This window comes from Notolepis coatsorum, assembly GCF_963971535.1.
Source record: "Notolepis coatsorum genome assembly, chromosome: 12".
In the NCBI taxonomy this organism is placed as follows: domain Eukaryota; kingdom Metazoa; phylum Chordata; class Actinopteri; order Aulopiformes; family Paralepididae; genus Notolepis; species Notolepis coatsorum.
This window is the reverse complement of record NC_140176.1, coordinates 115,824,662-115,845,659: the sequence shown is the minus strand read 5'-3', so window position 1 is coordinate 115,845,659 and position 20,998 is coordinate 115,824,662. Positions and strand designations below refer to the sequence as shown.

The following is a 20,998-nucleotide window of genomic DNA, read 5'->3' as shown; positions in this document are numbered from 1 at the left end:
TATGTGCTGCTGAAACCAAACACCTACTGTATGTGCTGCTGAAACCAAACACCTACTGTATGTGCTGCTGAAACTAAACACCTACTGTATGTGCTGCTGAGACTAAACACCTACTGTATGTGCTGCTGAGACTAAACACCTACTGTATGTGCTGCTGAAACCAAACACCTACTGTATGTGCTGCTGAGACCAAACACCTACTGTATGTGCTGCTGAAACTAAACACCTACTGTATGTGCTGCTGAAACTAAACACCTACTGTATGTGCTGCTGAAACTAAACACCTACTGTATGTGCTGCTGAGACTAAACACCTACTGTATGTGCTGAAACATCCTGATTGATTGAAAACTTTATTAACAGATTGCAGAATGGGTACAATACAGTACGGTTCAATACACAAATTTTTTAAGGGGATGCAGACCAGAGAAATACTTTTGTTTTGTTTACATCAGGGTCACCCATTTTCAATTAATCATGACATTTATGACATACATACAGATGTACAGTACTGTACCTGCATGGGAAGCAAAATGCAGCATCTGCCTGAATTGAGTATTCCAGCCAGTCAAATCTTCCATACCAGGAGCTGCAGAGTGCACTGCAGAATGATATTTTTTTCCCAGAGAAAAGGCGTGTAGGAAATGTCTTGCTTTATTCTGTTGTTGGGCTTCTCAGTACCAAGATCTCTTGACGCTGTAGTAGCCTGCAATGGCCCGTAGCTGCTCCTAGCATGAATGCTAGCAGTGTTGTTGTTGACATCAGAGCCCACGCTACTAGGGGGAGTGGCACTGCTTGTAGTCGTGTTATTATTCAGATGATCAGATCAGTGACAGTGCTGCTGTGGCCCGAACTGGCACATCCTCCCACGCTGCCCGTTTTTTCACGATTCTCCGACCCAGCTGTCGTACTTAAAAAAAAAAAAAAAGTCTGATGTCCATAATTATCCATTATATTTAGCTACGCTACCTTTTCAAAGATGGCGACGCCGGTATGAGTACAGTACACACTACTCTGCCTGTGATTGGCTAGTACGTTACATTGGCTAGGTAGTAGCAGAGCTCCGACTGGGTAGTAGGAAACTAGGAATCAGTGTAAGCCAATCACAGGCAGAGTAGGGCGGGTCATTTGGTAGTTCTTTGAGTAGGGTATATCTGCAGTGCCGCAGCGCGTCTATGCCTTCTACAACACTGTTCGGTTTCCGGGTTCCTCTGATTGGCCACTAAGCCCACGTGACCCTACCCTAGCACGCTCCCCTTATCGCCACAAGTTCGCGCGACAAGCCCCTTCAATGACATTCGCAAGGGTGGTGGCAGCGTAACAGCGTTCACCCTGATGTAAAGTAGCGATTTTTTTATTGGTTTGTCATGATGACAAACCAATCATGACAAACCAATTACATAATCCAACGTATGTGTAAAGAAACAACATAGCTGCGTATTGCTGGCTCTCATATTTGCGAATGCAACAGCGTTCACCCTGATGTAAACAAAACAAGTCCGATTTTTTATTGGTTTGTCATGACAAACCAATTACATAATCCAACATATGTGTAAAGAAACAACATAGCTGCGTATTGCTGGCTCTCATATTTGCGAATGCAACAGCGTTCACCCTGATGTAAACAAAACAAGTCCGATTTTTTATTGGTTTGTCATGACAAACCAATTACATAATCCAACATATGTGTAAAGAAACAACATAGCTGCGTATTGCTGGCTCTCATATTTGCGAATGCAACAGCGTTCACCCTGATGTAAACAAAACAAGTCAGATTTTTTATTTGTTTGTCATGAAAAACCAATTACATAATCCAACATATGTGTAAAGAAACAACATAGCTGCGTATTGCTGGCTCTCATATTTGCGAATGCAACAGCGTTCACCCTGATGTAGACAAAACAAGTCATTGATAAGCTACAGCCATATTAGACACATACTTTAAGATATAGTTTATGCATTCGCAAATATGGGAGCTCTGTCATTGAAGGGGCTTGTCGCACAAACTGGCGGCGATATGGGGGGCGTGCTAGCGTAGGGTCACGTGGGCTTAGTGGCCAATCAGAGGAACCCGGAAACCGAACAGCGTTGTAGAAGGCATAGACGCTGCCGCAGCCCCATACAGAGTTCTTTACCAGGCTTTATTACATGGCGTTTTCACATTCGCCGAAATGCTTGCTTGTGATTGGTCAATAGCGCTCGTCAAAGGTCCAATATTACTCGATAACGGACCTCTGTGGAACAATAATGACCGCTGTGCGCAGGTGTTCGCAATCAAGGCCACTGACACTGCATCAGTGCAGCCAATCAGACACACCTGCTGGCTGCACTGACAGCGGAGTGTGTGTGACGATGACAGCGGAGCCAGAACAGAACTGCGTCTGCATTTGATCTCGTCTTGACGATGTAAAATGAATTAGGTATATTGTTAGTAAGCTAGCCATGTAATAAGCGGGATAATGTATAGCTATACTCGATCATTGTCGCAAAATAATTGACCTTCACTGACGTTTAAAACACCTCGGCGAGGCGCCTCGGTATTTTAAACTCTGTGTCGGTCAATTATTTTGCGACAATGACCTCGTAGCTATACATTATCCCTTACTTATCTCACGGAGGAGATAAAACTGGGAACGAGGTTAGTCATTTCGCCAGGGCGGGCACAGCTGACTCAGTGGGCGGGCCAGGCCCCCTAAAGCCGCCCATGGCGCCGGGTCTGGGGCAAGGGGACCGGTTGTCCCGATCGGATTGAGAAGCGTGAATTGCTCCCGGTCCATGATGCGTGGCGGATTATATTGGCGACACGATCGACACCAATACTGGGACTCGCGATCAGATAATTGGAATATTCTTTTTGGGGTACATCCGAGTGAAGGTAAGGCCTATATGGTGTTAGGATAGGGGTTGGCGGAGCCCAATTGCAGAACACAGGAGGAGAGAGAATGGAGCGGTTTAGGTTGGTTTTAATTGTGACCTCCCAAGCAGACAGGTTTACAAGTTAGGAATGTGCGACAGGTACAAGAATGTTTTTCAGAAGACGAATGGTGCGTTCCATGTGCCGCACGGGGCGCGTGAATACTTTACCCAAGGCAGTTGTCCTTCCGCGTTCGGTTTGCGCGCCCTGATTGGCCTCTCAGCGCCCAATCGCGTTAGCCCTACGGAGTAATACTATCCTCAAGTTAACCTAATTTAGGTATACAAATGGAAGTATTGATTTCGCCGTAACGAATCATTAAAAAAATATACCGTTAACTGGAATATTTTGTTTAACCTTTATTTACCCAGGGTAGGTTCGCTGAGCACAGATGCTCTTTTTCAGCTACGCCCTGCTTCACATTCATACCTGGGAGCTGCCCAGTACAACCACAGTCTGACACCATTGGCCACTGAGCAACTCCACTGGAGCAGTTGGGGGTTAAGTGCCTTGCTCAAGGGCACTTCAGCGGCAGATTTTTCCTGCCGGTCCCGGGGATCGAACCGGCGACCTTCCGGTCACAAACCTGCTTCTCTATCCATTAGGCCACCGCTGCCCCCTCAAAAAAATAAACGCCAATTAACCGGTGGTTATCCTATTATATTAACATAGCTACAACAACACACAGTAACGTTAATATAATTACATGCATCATTGTTTACAATGAACGGTGGGGCTAATCAAAAGGACTGGACATGGACAAGTTAAACAGCAATCAATTAATTTAATATAACAGGTAGTTCGAGCTGCATTTTCGTGCCTACAACCACACCACAGCCACAGGGATATATCCGGCTTTGACGAGCTCTCTCTCTCCTGCCGATTAAATTCAGCAGCTCTTCCACCTCGAGTGCCTGTAGCTGCCTGCATTTGCACAAAGGCGCCCATCCCTGCTGCTAGCTAACGTTAAAACTAACCTAAAGTTAACGTTACTGTGTGTTGTTGTAGCTATGTTAATATAATAGGATAACCACCGGTTAATTCACGATTTTTTATTGGTTTGTCATGACAAACCAATTACATAATCCAACATATGTGTAAAGAAACAACATATTCCCATTAACGGTATATTTTTTTAATGATTCGTTACGGCGAAATCAATACTTCCATTTGTATAAATTAGGTTAACTTGAGGATAGTATTCCTCCGTGCGGCGATAGTAGGGCTAACACGATTGGGCGCTGAGAGGCCAATCAGGGTGCGCAAACCGAACGCGGAAGGACAACTGCCTTGGGTAAAGTATTCAGCCGCACGGCGCGTCCAGGTGAGCGGCGTACCGGAGCGGTGGTCCTGGGGCCGTGAATACTTTCCCTAAGGGGGTTGCACTTCCGTGTTCGGTTTGCGCGGCCTGATTGGCCACTGACGTTTCTCTCAGCGCCCAATCGCGTTACTCCTAACAATCGCGCCTAGCTTTCAGTTCCACAGCCCAAGTCGTTCAGTTCCACAGCCCAAGTCGGACATCACATCAATATAAATAACGTATTGTTTTCATCTCTCTATATTAAATCGTAACTAGCTATTCATATCAATCAACATCACATCAATATAAATAACTAGGGGTGGGACGATACATCGATCCAGATCGATATATCGATCTATTATCAATAATCAAATAGGATCGATGCAACGTAAAAAGATCGATTCATATTGCGATACTCTTATTTTGAAAATCCAGCGACGTCATATCCGCCCCGCGGCCAATATTGTGAAACTCCGTGTAGCAGAGCAGCGCTAGGGAGCCTCTATTTTGCGAGCCGATATTAGTCTGTGCAGTTTCCCCCCCGCAACAGGTCAAATACATCTAACATGCTTTGCATCGTCGCCATTCTTTTATGCCCACGTCGCGTGGGCAGACCTAAATTAACGTTACATTAGCTGCTTAAGCTAACTAAGCTAAGAGAGAGAAACGGAGAGAGGGGAAGGAGGAGGGGCGGGCGGGGGCATTCTGTCTGTGTGTGTGTGCGCGTTTGAAAATACCAGATGAAGTCAGGAGTATTATTATATTGATATTATTTACTGAGGATGGACAGATAATGTTGATATTTAAACATGAATACATAATGAATGTATTCATGATCATCATGCAACATAAAACAATTGTAGGAACGGTTTGGGAGAGGAAGGGGTTTTAGCTTGCGTGTTGTGAGTTCCAAAACATTTTACTTAAAAGTTTAAAGCTCAATATATAAAAACGTGGCACTTTACACTGAACAGGAGGTCTATTTGTATTAAAAACAATAGATAGTTTTTAGTTTAAATGTCTGGAAGAGCTCAAAAATAAAAACGTCAATTGATATTTCCATAGCCTTTTTTTAGTTGATCTAAATATGACTGATTGTGTTAAATGGGCACATAATATCGCCTCATATCGATCGCAGGCACCTGAATCGAATCATATCGTATCGTGGCAGACTTTGTGATATCGGCAAATATCGTATCGTTGTCCAAAGAATCGATATCGTATATCGTGATGAAACTGGTGATTCCCACCCCTATAAATAACGTATTGTTTTCATCTCTCTATATTAACGTAACTAGCTATTCATATCAATCGAAATAACGTATTGGATTGTTTTCATCTCTCTATATTAACACTTTCAGTGCCAGCAGGGGGCGCACGATTTAGTGCTTGAATGCCCACCATCCACTTCAATAACTGGCTGTCGTGGCTGGCACTTCAATAACGCCTAATCTATGTTTTAAATTATGGCTATGTGTCTAATCTGCCCATCTCTTATCAATGACTCGTTTTCCAGTCAACATTGTCGAAGCGGATTGTTTTTTTATCGGTTCATTTCCGTTTTATAGCATTTTGAAAAGCCCTCGTTTTCAAGGAAAATATAAATATTCCATGATAATCGCCCTTTTCTGGAATATTCTAGAATACACAAAAACGTTGTCATGTTTCGGCCTATTTATGAATCGTTTTCAAATAAACGCTAGATTATCGATAGTATATGTGTACGTATGCACGCTATATAGGCGATCTGAAAAATCGATTCTCTGATTTCCTCAAAGCGATCGCGCACAGATAACTCTGATTATCCCAAGACTTGTAAAATAGATTCCTTACCTCAGATCAGATGTTCTCCAAAAAGATCATTCCAATTCCTGATCGCCATTCCAAAAATCGATCGCTTTTATTGATCCAACGCTACATATTGTACACATGTATTCCACGCTGTTCTGAGGGTTACACAATGAATCCGATCGGCTCGGGTTACATGCCTGAGAAGTAAAATGTGGATTCCGGATTTTTCTTTTCTCATCCATTTTTATTGAGTCCATTCCAAAAGAGTGCATTACCATCTGGGAGACGATAGGGGGCGCTTTTTTCACATCTGAGCTCCTGATGGGGCTGGTTTACCAACGGGAGACTCGGTTGATGAAATATGAATTCAGATCGCTAATAAAAAAATTAAACGATAATTGTCGTGGTGGGCATTCAGGCATTGGGCTGATAACACGTGTTATCACGTGGTGGGCACTGAAAGTGTTAACGTGATTCCATCAACACAACATAAATGTTCAAAACACAACTTCATTATTGCTCATCTCTGCAAACACGACTTCATTATTGCTTATCTCTGCTCTGTTCAAAACACGACTTCATTATTGCTTATCTCTGCTCTGTTTATGTTGGGAGTTTTAATATTGAGCATGCCATAAGTAGGTAATATGCTCTTGCGCGTGACGCGACTTTGGGCTTCATTATTCAGCCACAGGCAGGAGTTTTTAGATCACAGGCTAGTCATGCATAATCTCGCCCACCAGACTCTTCTACCGAATTGACTAGGTCATGCAAGTCAATCAATAGATTACACTTTCTGTAGGCCTAACACTCACCTACTCATTCTGTTGTGACACAACAAGACATGTTAGGGTTGTCACCTTCCATGATCATGTTTGAACCAATGTGTAAAAAAATCCGCTCTAGATTAGGCTGTAAAAATCTGTTCTATAGGCTATATTTAGTCTAGTTTATTAGACATAAAGCATTTTAAAATACTTTGATTAGTCTACATCAATAGCACATTGTCAAGGTTGACAGAATAAAGTCTATATCAACTTATTTCCATCAAGGACCTTGGTGTAGGCTAATAACAGAACAGATTGACAGGTGGCGACAAAGCACGTGACTGGGCATTTATTTAAAAAAACATTAGGTCTACACACATACAATGACAATATTGGGTTCTTGTCCCTAGTCATGCACCCAGCCTATTAGAAGTGTATGCCGACATGTATTTCTGGTGTCTGTGCCCTGCTTGCGGTGTGATTTGTTTGTTGTGTTATGCTATGTCACAGTGTGCGTAAATGTGCCCTGTGGATTATACGTGCCCCATGAAAAATAGAGGTTTAATAATTACATTTTTTTTAAGTCAATTAACACATTGACCGCCAAAAAAAGGCTTACGACGTGTTTGCTGGCCATGCTAATTCTGCCAGACCACGCTGTACGACATTATTGAGTTCATATTTCATTTTTTCGCCATGGCATTCATAATTCCGCCACCCAGCCTCTGCCTCTACAGTGGGACTCTGCACAACAGTGCAACGCCTCAATACCTCCGCCTGGTGGATGATCGGGCGAGTTACAACCGGAAGTGGATCTGGTGATCTCGGTGCATCTGGGAAATCCGTCCGGCAGTCACATATCATTGCGGGACTATAGACACACACTGGCGTGCAATGGATCGCTGCCATAACTCAATAATCGATATGATTTGGGCGTTTATTGCGCCATACAAACCGGAAATGGATCTAGTCGATCGACGTCAAATAAGTGGGATCTTTTTCCTCCAGTCTCATCGGCGAACGGTAAGAGGACAGTAACGTTACTTTCAGCTTGATTGTTTATTCTTTTCAATGCAAACCGCTCTGATCAATATATCACCCATACTACATAAAGCATTTACTGACGATCACGGAATTATAAACAACCCCTTCATCCGCGCATGATGAATCATAACGTATATGATCATGTACCGTTGATTTTTTTAATATAGCGTGTATCGGCAATAAACGGCAGTTGATAATCTATATATGCGTTTATGCCTATAACTCACGTTCTATGAATTACTGCAGAAAAATATTCTAGAAGCTATTTTTGGAAGAATCTATGAATGAAAAAGTATAACGTTCCTACATCCTGAACGATAGATAATCGATGTTGAATGGGCCATAGTAATGTCAATTTAGCAATACAATTGAAAAAGTTATAGCCCTGCAAAGAAGGTGAACATCTCCATAGGTTTAGACTGGTGGCAGTGAGCATACATTGATGGATAGAAGCGTGGCAGTCAATGTGTTAACGACTGATGACTGTTGGTTGTGGCAGACTTTGTCCGATACAGAGCTTCAATGTTTTTTTCGTCCCACTAGTGTTCAAAGCCACCGACAAGCTCAGGTTGTGTTGCTTCGCAGGTCGCCCAACTTGAACTCGCCTCGTTGAGCCGGCTGGCAACTTCCTGCGCGCCACTGCAGTTGGCTGGCAGCCAATGATCGGGCCTTGCAGCCGGCCGTAATGTGGCAGCCCTCGTCGTCGACAGGCTCCCGGACTTGCCGAATGTGTGGAAGGCTGACAACATTGCGGAAGGGTTTCTCTTCAGCAGCAGATACTGTTTTGACATGGCCTTGAGTCCAGCAGTGAAGAGGGGGTCCCCGCTGCGTCGCCTCATATCTGAGATCACCTCTGCGAGATCAGAGTCGTCATCATCTGAATGTGTGACAATAAGAAGGGAATAGGTTTATTTTGAATGTGTATGCTGGTATTGTACATGCAGTATAGTATAGGTAATAATTACCATTATGCACATTGCTCTCTGCTGAACCAAGGAGACTCTGATCCGCGAGATCAGAGTCGTCATCATCTGAATGTGTGACAATAAGGGAATAGGTTTATTTTGAATGTGTATGCTGGTATTGTACATGCAGTATAGTATAGGTAATAATTACCATTATGCACATTGCTCTCTGCTGAACCAAGGAGAACTAGAATGGTCTGTCTGTATGGTAGTCACAGGGTTTGAACAACATCAAGGATGTACATCCTTCATATTATTATATCCTATTTAACACTTGTGGCTGGAGTAGGGAATCCTACATAGTTAAACTAGTGTGTGTGTGTGTGTGTGTGTGTGTGTGTGTGTGTGTGTGTATGTGTGTGTGTGTGAGAGAGAAAGTGACACAAACAGACAGTTCATAACTAACCGGTTTCTTGCAGCTGTTCCATGGGGATGGGCGTACTGCTTGGTCCAGGGGTGGCTTCTGTTGACACAAAGACATCCGCATCTCACATCTTATGGTGTGTGTGTGTGTGTGTGCGTGCCCGCGCGAGGGTGGTATTACTTACCCTGGAATGACTGGCATGCAGATGGGAGATACTAGTTCAAATGGTCCAAAGCTGGATTCCGATATCTAAGCATTGTAATCACTCCCACCACAACAATTATATGACGCCAATTATGGAAAGTTAATCAAGGAACTAAGGGCAGATCTGGTCAGATGGGAGATTCTCCCCCGTCTCTAATTGTGGGACATAGCAACAGTAACAATGGGGGGCGGGACTTGCGTTCAGTGTAGGAAAGGTCTATTACGGTTTATTGTGAAAAGAAAGGTATTAGCTTTACCTCCTGATGTTAATTTGAGCATTTCTGCTCTCATCTCCAGACTTGTGGGGAGGAAAGTGCTGGACATATCCACACTGTAAAACTTGACCACTGCTGCCAGGTGTTTACATGGGGCCCCAGTTTGTCCTGCCGGGCATGAGCACAGCTCCATCTCCATGTCCACGATGTATGTCCCCTGGGCCTTCACCGACCCCTTCACCTCATACGTGTTGTCCTCAAGCTATACAAATCATAAGTCATACAAGGGACATTACACAATGGCTAAATCTGCACTGGTTACTGCAGTAATCTCTAAAAGTATGCATTTGATATAGTACCTGTTGAATCTGAGATGCAGTGTGGTTGCAATCCTGGGGAAGGAATCTCCTCTTCTGGTACGCCTCCCAGCGTCCGAGGGCAACATCCACAATGCGGGCCTCATAGTAGACATCCAGCCTCGAGGTCAGGAGGTCAAACAGTTGGCCTGGATTGAAGGCTTTCGTCCTCTGGAGGATCTTGTCCTTGAGGACCACCCGCATCGCTGCTTCAGCTAAATTGTTGGTGTTATTTCCACAGGTGAGGAGATCGCGGCTGCCCCGGTAACTGAGTGCCCAACACTCCCTGCGACTGTACAGGCGCTCAATGTACCGCAGGTACTTTTCATACCTGCAATTGATCAAATAAGGAAACAAACACAGAAAATGCACATACATGGATGTAATGACAGCAGGCTCATGAAGAGGTCGACACACATGAAGTATGCAAACACAAGCCTCCTGACTTTCTTGCACCGAATTTGCAAGACTGCTGTGTGATTGTGGGAATGTCTGTGTACAGCTAAACATAAGCAAACTTGTCTAAGCACTAACCTCACTGCAACAGGGTGCTCTCTCGCCTCCAAGTACAGCCTGTCCACCTCTGCCATCTCCTTGGAGGAGAGCATCTCTTTAACCAGAGTGAACAGAGTTGGTCTGTCTCGGCACGCCACCAGACTCTCCTTGCTCCACAGCCATCTCCATACTGCTTGTAGCAGATGGAAGGAGCACAGGAGAGGAGTGGCTAGTGGGAATGCCCTCCCTAAGGCTCCCCTCTCTGCCTTGCAGTCATCCGTGATGAAGACCTGTGGCCCTGCTGCTCCCCTGGCAGCAAAGGCCCTCTCTCCAATCAAATTCTTCAGCAGCTGTAACCCTTCAAAAATAGTCTCCTCGTCCTCAGACTGGCAGAAGAAGATCCCCAATGGTAGACCTCCGGCAGGGCTGTGGGTCAGCAACAAAAAAACACTCATGTTCTCCCTATCCATGTTTCCTGAAGAGTCTATGAAGCAGAGTTCGCCACTGTGCTTCAGCTGACAGACCAACAAACACAGACGGACAGACAGACAGACACAGAGGCAGGCATAGTTAGTGTTAGTTAGTGTGTTACTTAGTTGCCACCTCAGCACCACTGTGAATGGAACACCATGACAAAATCACAGTATACAGATACAAATAGCCAAAATACCTGGTGGTGCACTCGTTTCATCAGGGGAGAGCACACCGCAATTAATGGGGCTCCCCGAGAAGAGGTTCCCATGACAGCACACGCGTCCTGGCACATGGCGTTGTAGGCGTCCACCTGCTGACCGAGGGCTTCCACCATACTCGGGCCACTCCGGGCGCCAAATTGGACCCTGTACTCCGCTGCGAATAATCTGGCAAAGAACACTAATTTTAGTTGGTGTAATTGTAACTGCATAAAATGTATAGTTTATACTGTAGTTTATAACTGAACGAACGTCTACCTTTGCACATAGGACAGGTCTGGGCAGATCGCTCTGTTGGCTGCAGCACAAAAGTAGGCGTCTCCGTGTTGTATTTTGAGGTCGTGCTTTAGCACAGACAAAGCAGAAGGAGGCTTGTGGCCAATCGCAAATAACGCGGTCAGTGTGTCTTTGGCCTTTTGCCCAACATCGCGATAGCGCAGGGCCGCTGAGAGGTTATGATTGTGCCTATTCACAATGCGAATGTGCATTGGAAAATTAGGGATGTGTGGGTCTGTGCTCCTGTAAAATAAATCAAAATCAACAATAAAAACTAGGCCAACTGTTATGTCCATAAAAACAATTGAATTATAAGTATTGTATAGTGCAAACTCACCGGGTCATTCCTCTAACTTTTAGTATAACAACCATGGTAGCTTGGCAGCCGGTGTTTTTTTTTGATTTCTGTTTCGCCTTATGCACCTTATGCTGGCACCTGTACTGCGTCTGTGTAACATTTTGATTGAATGCAGTATGGGTTAGCACTAGCAGTATGCGTATGGGTGAAAGGCACAAATGGTAGTCTAACAAATGACGTAACACAATTCTTACCTTGAATAGGACAGAGCGCCCCAGCGCTGGTTTGGTAGCGTTCACTCTCCATGTTACCTCAGATGACTCCTTCACCAACTCCACCCACTCCTTGGCCTGTTCCACAGTGCGAACATCCGCGCGTACTGTAGACGTGAAACCAGTGTGGTCTCTTGGGACGCCTCCTGGGGCCACCTCTTCCTCATACTCACACACGTGAAGTGCAAACTTTTCAGGCAGCCAACCCTACAGGAGACATGCAATTAGCCTACTGGTAATTTAAGTAATTTAAGACCCCCACATAAAGATTAGGAATGATCATAATCAACAACAGCGATTACCTTTAAATGTGGGTAGTCATCTATATTGTTGTCCCATGCTCTCTCACAAACCCCACCACTGCGTCTAAAGTCCAAATGAATGCAAAAACAGCAGGCTAGCTATTTAGGTATTAACAATTGTAGTATTGACCTGTACTAATCAATCAATCAATCAATCAATCAATCATGTAACCTACAGCACAGCATGTAATAAAATGCATTAACAACACCCCTTAGCTGTTATAACTATGTACTAAAATGATGTACCTCTGCTTTGGCTTGGCTGAATCAATCAATCAATCAATCAATCAATCAATCAATCATGTAACCTACAGCACAGCATGTAATAAAATGCATTAACAACACCCCTTAGCTGTTATAACTATGTACTAAAATGATGTACCTCTGCTTTGGCTTGGCTGAATCAATCAATCAATCAATCAATCATGTAACCTACAGCACAGCATGTAATAAAATGCATTAACAACACCCCTTAGCTGTTATAACTATGTACTAAAATGATGTACCTCTGCTTTGGCTTGATTACAGCACAGCAGGTAATAAAATGCATCAGTTAGCTCATGTTAGCTGCGTGTTAGCTCCGCGTTAGCTCAGCCAGTTAGCTCATGTTGCTCAATCAATCAATCAATCAATCAATCATTGTACCTCGGCGCAGCGGAATAACAATATGAGTGATCGCCTGCTGCGTCCATCACGTGTATGGTGATTAACCAAATTCAAATTGGCTGGCGTGCAAAGCCAAAGCGTGTTAATAATAATAATAACCACAAATTGAACCAATACGTCGACGAACCAAGGTGGGATCTCATGCGCATGCGTCGACGAACCAAGGTGGGATCTCATGCGCATGCGCGGGCACCTCCTCGCGAGCACGCCGGCGCACGCACGCACCTGAGCCGAGCGAGCACGCCACCGCCGGCGGTGCACGCACATGAGCGCTGGGCGGCGGAAAATGGCAGGCGCATTACTGCACGCCACTACGGTAAATTTTTGCACTGCTTGCTTGGCATTAAGGAAGACGCACTCGGGCCACTCTGGGTGCCAGATTGGTCCTTGTACACCTTTGCGAATAATCTGTCATAGAACACGAATTTAGTTGGTGGAATTGTAACTGCATAAAATTCCAATTAAATGAACATCTACATGGTTATGAATATTTTGGCAGTACTGTAGTTTATAATTAAACATTTACTTTTGCACATAGGGCATGATGGGGAGGGGACTGTACATTAGGAGGGGGTGGGTGGGTGGGAGAGAAATATACATATGGTTACAATTACATAACCTAATGAAAGCTTTGCTCCACTAGTCTGTCAAACAATTAGTTTTTGTGTGACTGGTACACACATTTACCTGCCAGAGTGGCAGGTAGCCTTCTGAATCTAGTCGCCAAATGGACGTTTTACCTGCCGGTGGCAGGTGTTAATTTTCAGCCCTGCTTATGATGTAGCCTACAGCACACCAGATAAATGTACTAAAATGTACCTCTGCTTCTGCTCCTCCATCTTCCAGCACGAGGGTGGGTGGACGTAAAAGCGTGTCCTTCCTTGAAACGAGGGAAGGATTCAAGGATGAGTCATGTTGAGGACCAACACAGGTGATTCAAATGAATTCATTAATTGTACTGCCCATGAAATTGGCATTCATAGTCCTCTAGACCAGCGTTTCCCAAACTCTGGGTCACGACCCAAAATGGGTCTCGGACCCGTTTTTATTGGGTCGCCAATAAAAAGTAAAAAAAAGAAGAAAAAAAATCACTACTCTAGCATACCTGAAAAACAAATACAGAAACAGACTAAATGCTCAGCATGACCCCAGAATAGGTGCTGAACGAGCTCAGTGTCAGTTTTTCATGTCTGGTCATTTTTAGCATGGTGTTATTCACTGTCAAAAGACGCAAAGAAAAATCATAATTTATATTCTCCTTTGTTTCATCACAATTTACTCAAGCCTAGCAACAGACACAATATTTCTGACACTAGGAATACATTCCATGAGATCCATAGATGTCCCTAGAAGAACATGCAAATGGACCTTGTAGAAGTGGAGCAATCTTCCATTTACTTAGGTATGTATTTTTAGGTCGATTTTCAGAAAATAGGGCTTAACAGGTTAAGAACACAGTGTAGTCCAGAGTCGTCTACAGTTCTAGACTTAAACCACTTTGTTTAAAGCACCAGTTAGTCAACAGTTTCTGGAGAAGGAGTGGTTACATCATGGCTATGGTTAAGGTCTGTTTAAATTTAGTCCGGGACTAAAGCCCCTTTAGTCTCAGGTTATGACAGATTTAAGTGTCACCTTATGGATCAAACCTTATATCACACTATGGGTGGGAATCACCAGTCTCATCATGATACGATACGATTCTTTGGACAACAATACAATATTTGCAGATATCACAACGTCTGCGACAATATGATACGATTCGATTCAGGTGCCTGCGATCGATATGAGACGATATTATATGCCCATTTAACACCATCAGTAACATTTAGATAAACTCAAAAAAGGCAACGGAAATATCATTTGACATTTTTATTTTTGAGCTGTTCGACATTTAAATGAAAAACAATCTATTGTTTTTAATACAAATATACCTCCTGTTCACTGTAAAGTGCCACGTTTTGATATATTGAGCTTTAAACTTTAACACTTTTGAGTGCCAACCATCCAGTTTCCTCATTTTACTTCTCCGGCAAGCCATCCGAAGAGATCCAAGTCATTGCAGAGCCGCAAAACTGCGTGGAATACATATTTCCAGTACCCAGCGCTGAATCAATAAACGCGATCGATATTTGGAATGGCAATCAGGAATTGGAATAATCTTTTTGGAGAACATCTGATCTGAGGTAAGGAATCTATTTTACCAGTCTTAGGATAATCAGAGATATCAGCGTGTGCCATATGTGTGTGTGCGCTGATCAGGAAATGAGAATAGATTTTTCAGCTCGCTTCTCTAGCGTGCATAAGTACACATATACTATCTCCCAAACCGTTCCTACAATTGTTTTATGTTGCATGATGATCATAAATACATTTATTATGTATTGTATTTTTTATGTTATATCACGCTATGGGAAATGTCATATATCTGTAACGAAATAACGATATATATCACAATATAGTATGTTTTCTGTAAATTGGATGAAACATTTGTCTACAAAATGACCACATAATCCATGACTACTTTTTAATAATCCTGAGTGTAAACTAAATAAAAATTAAAGGCACTTAGTCTCACATTCCCTGCCATTGGTTATATCCATCAATATAGCCAGTCTGCCACCACTGTAAGCCTATGGAGATGTTCACCTTCTTTGCAGGGATATAACTTTTTAAATTGTATTGCTAAATTGACATTACTATGGCCCATTCAACATCGATTATCTATCGTTCAGGATGTAGGAACTTTATACTTTTTCATTCATACAAAAATACCTTCTAGAATACAAGTATGTTTTTATCGTTTTCTGCAGTAATTCCTAGAACGTGAGTTATAGGCCTAAACGCATATATAGATTATCGATTGCCGTTTATTCCCTAGACACGCTATATAAAAAAATGCAACTGTATATGATCGTATACGTTATGCGCCATCATACGCGGAGGAAAGGGGGGGGGGGGTCGTTTATAATTCCGTGATCGTCAGTAAATGCTTTATGTAGTATGGGTGATATATTGATCAGATGGTTTGCAGTGAAATGAATAAACAATTGGGCTGAAAATAATGTCAGTGTCCTCTTACCGTGCATCAAAGAGACTGGCGGTGAAATATCCCAAGTATAGGACGTCGATCGCCTAGGTCCATTTCCGGTTTGTATGTCGCAATAAACGCCGAAATCATATCGATTATTAAGTTTATAAAGCGATCCATATGTACTATAGTGTCTGTCGGGAGCCTTGCAACAATGTCTGACGGCCGGATGAATTTAATCGACGCACAGCCCCCACTTCCTGTTGTTCGAGTATAACTCCATCCGACCATCCACCAGGCGGCGGTATTGAGCCGTCGTTGTATTGAGCCGTAGGGTCCAGCTGCAGCATCGGAGGTTTATATATGAATTATGAATGCCATGGCGAAAAAATTAAATATTGATCTCAATAACGCTGTACAGCGAGATCTGGCGGTCAAAGCATGGCGGGCAATAACGCTTTACAGCGTTAATATGGCTAGGGCTCAACAGGTCAACTGTCACCTTATGGATCAAATCTTATATCAAGCTATAGGAAATTTCATATCTCAGTAACAATATATATCACGATATAGTACAATTTCTGTAAATTGGATGAAACATTTGTCTACAAAATAACCACATAATCCATGACTACTTTTTAATAATCCTGAGTGTAAACTAAATGAAAATTAAGGCACTTCGTCTTTTCTCCTTTTATTTGGAAGCAATGTATGTCAGAACCTATGCTGAATACCTCTTCACCTACGACTGAACTCCTGTACATGGCACCAACACTAGGGATGCAACTAAAGATTATTTTGTTATTGATTCATCTAAACGATTATTTTACCAGAAGAACAACAATCGATTCTATTTGCAATTCAATATTTCAAAATGTTTTACTAGTATCCTTAGTTCACATGGGTAGTTGCCTCTTTGACACCACCTAATGAAAACATTTCGATACCCAAGACCCACCCAGTTAGAAAATAATCCAAATTCCAATGAACGCGCAATTGTCATTTCATAATACACAGACCAGCACGGACCTTCAATGACGCTCAATTATCATTTCATAATAGACACAGACCACCGGGTTCAATGTGTCTAACAAAAATAAAAATATAAAAACAAACTGGATAGGTGATGATAAACATTTGATTTCATTAGCTGAAATATTCAAAAATCATTAAGTCTGCTATAAACCATTCTCCCTTTCTGTGTGTGTGTGCTCACCCATGATCACATCCCATCTCTGGTCTTTGGAAAGACCAGATGAGGTCAGAGTAGGACCCTATGGAATCCGCGATTGCGGAATCGCAGAGGATTTCACGGAAATTAGATATTAACCTCTTCCACCCGTGCGGTCCGGCAGATGACATCACGTCATAAATCAATCTGTCTAGACTGTATGACATAATGTTTGTTTCTTTTTTCAAATGTATCCAACAGTAAACATCCTAACCACGTCACAACAGCTGCCATAGTGTATATTTTCAGCAATACGTTTGTTTACCAATAGGTTAAAGGTCCCATGTCTTGCTATTCCTTTCACTATTTGGGCAGCGTGTATGCTTTTACCAACGCATTTGTGTTTCCGGGTTCCCGTGTTGCGCTCTGATTGGCCGCTGACCTACGCTAGCACGCCCCCCTCGCTACGCCACGCAGCAGAGGACGCTAAATCGAACAGCTGTTTCCACGCGTACGCCCCCCTCGCTATGAGTGACGCACGCACAGCTGTTTCCGCGTGCTACACGACTTTCGTCTTGTTTACATCAGGGTCCCCCATTTTCAATTCATCATAATAAGCGTGCCTCGCTCGTCTTGTTTACATCAGGGTCCCCCATTTTCAATTCATCATAATAAGCGTGACTTGCTATGAGTGACTCACGCACGAACAGCTGTTTCCGTGTGCTAACTCCACATTACAGTTCTACTTTTGTTTTGATGTGAAAAGTGATGCTGCATAAGGCGACTGCTGAGAGCGTCGTTTCTTGACTCTCAGCCGAGAGCGTTGTCAAGCTACAATATTATAAAATACAATATTATAAAATCCTGTCAGGAAGCGTGCCTCAAAGCATGAATGAACCGGCATTTACCGGGCATTTACCGACATTTCTAAGCACTTTAAACTGTACTGTACGTGTAGCACGCGGAAACAGCGAGTCCCGCTTATTATGATGAATTGAAAATGGGGGACCCTGATGTAAACAAGACGAAAGTCTTTCTCTGGTCTGCATCCCCTTAACAATTGTATGTATTGAGCTGTACTGTACGCATACTGTACTGTCGTGTGTAGCACACGGAAACAGCTGTTTGTGCGACACTCATAGCGAGGGGGGCGTACGAGTGGAAACAGCTTTCAATTTAGCGTCCGCTGCTGCGGGGCGTAGCGAGGGGGCCGTGCTAGCGTAGGTCAGCGGCCAATCAGAGCGCAAAAACGGGAACCCGGAAACACAAACGCGTTGGTAAAAGCATACACGCATTTGGGCAATGTTACACAATTCCTGTGAGTCTATGGAACACATCTGTAATTTTTTTTTTTTTTTATTGTTTTGTATTTCTAATCAAGTACTCTAAAGCAGCATTTTAGTTACAAAATAGTTACACGCCCAGCGCCATTGGCTTGTAGATTTATTCTTTGGCGATTAGAATTTAAGGTCTGCCCGCCACCTGGCGGCTAACACTACACTGCATCTACCGCGGCCGGCAGGTAATGGGCCAATGTTGCACCCACTCTAAACAGGATGGGGCGCTCTGTGCATTGGTGAATATGTTCCAGGCAGAGCTCTCTTGTTATGTGGATCCAGACAAACACTCTAGTGCATTGGATCGCTTTCGAGACGCAAGAATCAATATGCTTACAGCGTTTTTTTTGTGTCGTACAAACAGAAACGGATCTAGCAGATGGAAATCAAATAATGGAATATTTTTTCTCCAGACTCATCGGCCACAGGTAAGAGGAATCCAACGTTAATTCCAGCTCGATTGTCCATTTATTTCATTGCAATCCATCTGATTAACGTATGATGTCGTACTAAAGAAAGCCGTTACTGACAATCAAGGAATCATAAACGACCCCCCCCTTTCCTTCACGCATGATGGAGCATAATGTATACCGATCATATGCATTTGAATTTTTTAATGTAGCGTACGAAACGCCAATCGATTATGTATAATATGCACCGGGGCCTATAACTCGCATTCTAGGAATTACTGCAGACCACTCTAAAAACATACTTATATTCACGACGGTATTAACACGACAATGTATGAATGGAAAAATATAACGTTCCCACATCTGATAGATAGATACCCGATGTTGAATGGGCCATAGTAATGTCGATATAGCTATAATATTTAAAAAGTTATAGCCCTGCAAAGAAGGTGAACAACTCCATAGGCTTACAGCGCTGGCAGATAATTCTATAATATGCTCAAACTGGGTGGCAGATATTGTGTTAAGAGGTTAAAGTCAACACTTATAAAGTCATATTGTTTACAGATTAAAGTGAACATTTCCATACTTGTTTCCATGCAGTCCAAACAGCTCTTCGCCTGGTCCACCTGTGACGGTTTCATGCAGTCCACCAAACAGACAGACAGTTCTCTCGAACCAAGGTGTGAGAGGCTATGATGGGTGGTCATATTCAGACCAATCTTGGGGGAAAGTAAGGAAAGAAATATCAGTACATTTTACATTCATCCTAACAAACAAAGGTCTAACTTTTCAGTTGAAATTCATCAGAAACACAGAAAGCCAAGCAAGAACCATCAGTCCTTAACCAGCTATACAGGTAGCTCTCTTTTCCTAGGCTAACAAATTGGAAAGGAAAGAAAATCCTGACGGGAAGATTTTCATAAGAACTGAAAAAAACATGGGTGTATAGACAGAATGGCCTGACAGGACAGCTATCTGGAGGGAGATAGTGATGGAGAAGTGTGTCAGTGGAAGGAGAGAATGAGAATTAGTGATTTAGTTTCTATGTAAGAGGGTTACAGTTTTAACTATGGTATTATAATAGAGGAGATTCTGGCCTTTCAAATGATGCCTCACTTGGCCCTATAAACTAGGGATGTCCCGATCACATTTTTTTGCTCCCGATCCGATCCCGATCATGTGATTTTGAGTATCTACCGATACCGATCTTTCCCGATCCGATAATTTTTTTTTTTAAATCCCATCCCAATTTCTCACATTCACCCTGAATGTTGACGTTATCCAGGTGAAAAGTTAACTTCATTCAAGCGAGGCATTGCAATCCTTGACATAAATCATTTGATGTATAATTAAATCAAAGGAATTGAGTTTGTTTTGGCAAAATTCTTCCGTTCTGTGTGACAATATGAATGATGATATGCAATTTAAAACCAAAACTAAGGCCTCAGTATGAGTTTAAGACGTGAACATGGTCATGTTTGTTGAATAAAAAAAATCCCCCTTTTTTTTTTATCCTGATCTTCGGAAAATCACGTGATCGGATCGGGACATCCCTACTATAAACCCATTTCTACATTCATATTGCATGTGTACTGTCCGGATGGCAAAATTCTGTACTGCATCTACAAAAACCCCTGTAAATTATCTGCCCATTGTTCATTTGTTTAGATATTGACTATACTTGATCTTAACACTTTGAGTGCCAAGGACAATAAAACTCGTTGTTGGCCGCCATGCGTTGAGTGCCAAGGACGAGAAATCTCGTTATTTAATCGTTATTGCTTTTATTAGCGATATCCATTCAGTTTTCATCAATCCAGCCTCACGTTATCATTGGGACTGTCTATGAGCTCGAACAGGGCAAATACCGCCCCCTATCGTCTCCCGGATGAGTCTATACTTTCTACAACGGAGCTCGGTTTCCGGGTTCCTCCGATTGGCCACGACGCCCACGTGACCTCCGCTAGCACGCCCCCTTCCTGCCGCGCGCCACGCTCGCCAGCTTCCTCAAGCGCCAAGCTCCTGCCGCGCCGAGCTCTGTCATTGAAGTGGGTGGTGGCAGCATAGATATCTATATAGAACACTAGATAGCTTACCCGCGCTGCCGGCCAATGTAGAGCGACGTCGTC

General features: G+C 43.1%; 1 protein-coding gene across 4 annotated transcripts in view; it reads right to left on the bottom strand.

The window, feature by feature from the left end:
- Positions 1-7,150: 7,150 nt before the first annotated feature.
- The window catches only part of LOC311237758 (uncharacterized protein), a 34,108-nt gene continuing 20,260 nt past the window's right edge, over positions 7,151-20,998 (bottom strand). For all 4 annotated transcript variants that reach the window (XM_084325736.1, XM_084325738.1, XM_084325737.1 and 1 more), the window contains 13 exons: positions 19,456-19,588; positions 13,740-13,800; positions 12,255-12,318; positions 11,935-12,159; positions 11,720-11,829; positions 11,365-11,625; positions 11,085-11,274; positions 10,454-10,929; positions 9,923-10,250; positions 9,606-9,825; positions 9,187-9,243; positions 8,781-8,846; positions 7,151-8,692 (listed from right to left, as the gene is read on the bottom strand). In XM_084325736.1, the coding sequence (XP_084181862.1) occupies positions 8,355-8,692; positions 8,781-8,846; positions 9,187-9,243; positions 9,606-9,825; positions 9,923-10,250; positions 10,454-10,929; positions 11,085-11,274; positions 11,365-11,625; positions 11,720-11,829; positions 11,935-12,159; positions 12,255-12,318; positions 13,740-13,800; positions 19,456-19,588 (2,529 nt within the window). In that variant the 3' untranslated portion in view covers positions 7,151-8,354. The remainder of the gene's footprint in view (positions 8,693-8,780; positions 8,847-9,186; positions 9,244-9,605; positions 9,826-9,922; positions 10,251-10,453; positions 10,930-11,084; positions 11,275-11,364; positions 11,626-11,719; positions 11,830-11,934; positions 12,160-12,254; positions 12,319-13,739; positions 13,801-19,455; positions 19,589-20,998) is intronic.